General features: G+C 38.8%; 1 protein-coding gene across 5 annotated transcripts in view; it reads right to left on the bottom strand.

Annotated features, from left to right (window-relative positions):
* Positions 1-266: 266 nt before the first annotated feature.
* LOC111251078 (uncharacterized) overlaps positions 267-2,959 on the bottom strand; it is a 70,586-nt gene continuing 67,893 nt past the window's right edge. For all 5 annotated transcript variants that reach the window (XM_022807340.2, XM_022807341.2, XM_086990296.1 and 2 more), the window contains 4 exons: positions 2,065-2,288; positions 1,724-1,819; positions 1,489-1,552; positions 267-1,164 (listed from right to left, as the gene is read on the bottom strand). In XM_022807340.2, coding sequence (XP_022663075.1) covers positions 1,043-1,164; positions 1,489-1,552; positions 1,724-1,819; positions 2,065-2,288 — 506 coding nt within the window. In that variant the 3' untranslated portion in view covers positions 267-1,042. The remainder of the gene's footprint in view (positions 1,165-1,488; positions 1,553-1,723; positions 1,820-2,064; positions 2,289-2,959) is intronic.

The following is a 2,959-nucleotide window of genomic DNA, read 5'->3' as shown; positions in this document are numbered from 1 at the left end:
ATATATATAGCTTTATATATACGAAGTTATTCATATATAACGTCAGTAAAACGATTTAAGTTTATCGAACAGTTTCTATATCTTTTACGTCAGTTTGCCCCACTTCTCAGCTTTTCTAGTACCTTGAAAAAATTGCTGCAGGCTGAAACAAAAATGATAACTTTCTGAAAGTCATTCTGGAATCTAATACTAGTGAAACATTAGTTAAAGCGTCTCTCTTTTCATTATACTGGACATCATATCCACGAATGAAGAACAATTTCAAAGACGAACACATTGATACGTCATTTATTATTATTATATATTTTTTCGATTATCATTCCATCATGTCAAATATGTGATACCATTATTATTGTATATATCAGTATGACTTAAACCGCTCGATATGATCGATGTTTTTTAATAACCTTCGGGGGTGGTACGGTTAGATCATTCTTTCCCAGTTTTTTTCCCACTACAATTCATAGCCATCGCATAATACAGAGTGACACTTTTCTATTCTAATAAATATTGTTATCTTCAGCTCATACAATTCACGAAGAAGCCTCGTTGTTATCTGTGTTAGGTTACAAGGTAATCCACAAGCCGCCTCTCATAGAATGGCCGATTATTTCGAAATTCTGCTCATTTGATAGCGAGTCATCTTGGATTGCAGATGAGATCGTTGGTCAACACGCTGGTGGCGCCACAAGTCAAAATTATCTCTCTCTATACGCTCTTGTTCACGACAGATTTGTGTAGACTCGAAACGTAGCCATCGATAAACTCGTTAGCAAGGTACCTAATGTAGAACATTTGCGTTCACAGAAGGTTTTGCTTTAGCCCAACACAGTTTATCAATTGCTTCAAATATATCATTATAATGCTTATCATCACCTGCGATTACCGGGAAGTGAAGGAAGAGGGACACGACTTGCAGCAATTATGGACATCTGTTAGCAGACCAAATCGTACGTGACTTTATAACGCAATGAGGGCAAATGACTTTTATCGCACTACCTTCTCGTTATGCTGTTTACTGTATAAGTATAGGTCGCGATACTTAAACTGCCTCTGGTTGCCGATTGAGGTTTACACAGCAACAGGTGGATTGGAAACACCGAGTAAAAGCACTCCGTAGTCGTGAATACCACGGGCCCTCCGATGTCTTCATCGCCGATATCACTGCAATTCAAATATGCAACAGAACAAATTCCCAACAAATTATCTTATTATTATAGTAATACTTAGACAATTGACTCGCTATTAGTACACACATTTGTCAAGCATCTAGCCGTTGCTATATATTTGATAGGGTGGAAACTCTGCATTACTGCTGCAGGAAACAGTGCAGTAATGATATACATCTAGACTTCAAAGTAAACAGGGGTAAATGAAGATTAACGCTACATATACGCTGCCCTGAAAAGAAACTGCTTTGTAATCTGCTTTGGATAACGAAAGCAATCAGGAAAAAGATATACATTGTTAAATATCGAAAATGCTTACCCGAGGCTCGTGGGCCATCAGTCGGAGAATGATATTTAGCATGAGGAATGGACTTACGTGCCCTCTGCAAAAAAACAACACAAAGTTAATTTTTTTTTTTCGTAGCCAATTCTCCGCTTTCCACAATGTAGAAATGAGTATCCAGTCTTTGTTTGTGACGGCAGTTCCACAGCTGATCTTTGATCGTGTAGTACGGACAACAATCTTCACTTTTGTAATTAAATACTGTACTAACTTCATTGGCGAGAAGCTGCGCCTGCTCGGTAATGCCTTTTATGTACTCTTCGACGAAGTGCCGTAAGTCTACTGAATTATGCTTCAGGTTCGTACCCTGCAAAAATAGAGCACATTTGCTTCGTTCAGAATCTAGTCTAGACGCAACCCACATTGGAGATAACGACCCAGAAACATACATTTCTAACATACGACGCTGCAATTAGGTATTCAGTATGTAGCTCGTTGTGCTAGTTGCTTGCGAGTGTGTTCCTAAGCGCCATAAGTCACCCCAGACCCTTGCTAGATGATCCGCTCACATATGTTATTCGAAATTGTAGGCAAAATTGGGACCGGCTGTACCTTCATTTCGGTAAACAAAGATGATTTCCTTTTGGCGACCCGCTCGGCGACTTGCGCTTCTGAAGGTGACTCTAGTCCAGGTCCCAAGCATGGTGGACTGTCATCGGCGAACGGAAGACTAGCAGGTTTCGAGCACATATACTCCTCGGCCCCCTCTCGCTGAAGAACTTCTTCGGTTACTCCGTGCAAAACTAGATCTTGCACTGTCGTCGCGGGCATTATATCTGAAAAATGAGTAGATAAAGGTTAGCTTTGAAAAGTCAAGGTCACCCTGTAACACAGAAACAAGATTCCGGTCGACAGTAAAGATTAAAACCATCTCTTGAAATTTCCATTTTTGTAAACGCTCACAAACCAATTACTGTTTTGCATATCGTTTTAGGTCTCCTTCAATGAGAAGGCAGATCAAATATAAAAAAAAAAATAATAAGCGTACAATCTGAGGTCACTTCACCCATGCAAAATGTCACAGAACGTTTCAATGTGTTTTTAGACCAAAGTCTCACTTTTGGACTAGACAAGAATCACCCAGTATCTGTGGAAAGTGGAAACATCTGTTGATTTTTAAAAGGAAGGTTCTCATGAACTCAGAACATCCATTCAGCTTGTATTATATCTAATACAGTCTTTAGGTTTTATAAGGCTATATACATTTAAGTCTCGCACGAAATATTTTAAATGAGGATCAAAACACTAAAGTGATGTATATGTTACGTTAGATGTTCGTACATTTTAAGAGATTGCTGAATTAATGAATAAAGCTGCATAACATAGTAAAAACATATTGCTGCAATCAAAATGTATATCTTGGGTAATCTGCTGCCCTTTTCTGGTAAACTTTGCCCCCCTCTCTCTCTCTCTCTCTCTCTCGATATATTTTTATACGATCGCGCAT

This window comes from Varroa destructor, unplaced genomic scaffold, assembly GCF_002443255.2.
Source record: "Varroa destructor unplaced genomic scaffold, Vdes_3.0 BEIS01000005.1, whole genome shotgun sequence".
In the NCBI taxonomy this organism is placed as follows: domain Eukaryota; kingdom Metazoa; phylum Arthropoda; class Arachnida; order Mesostigmata; family Varroidae; genus Varroa; species Varroa destructor.
Note: the sequence above shows the minus strand (reverse complement) of the source record. Positions and strands in the feature narration are given on the sequence as shown.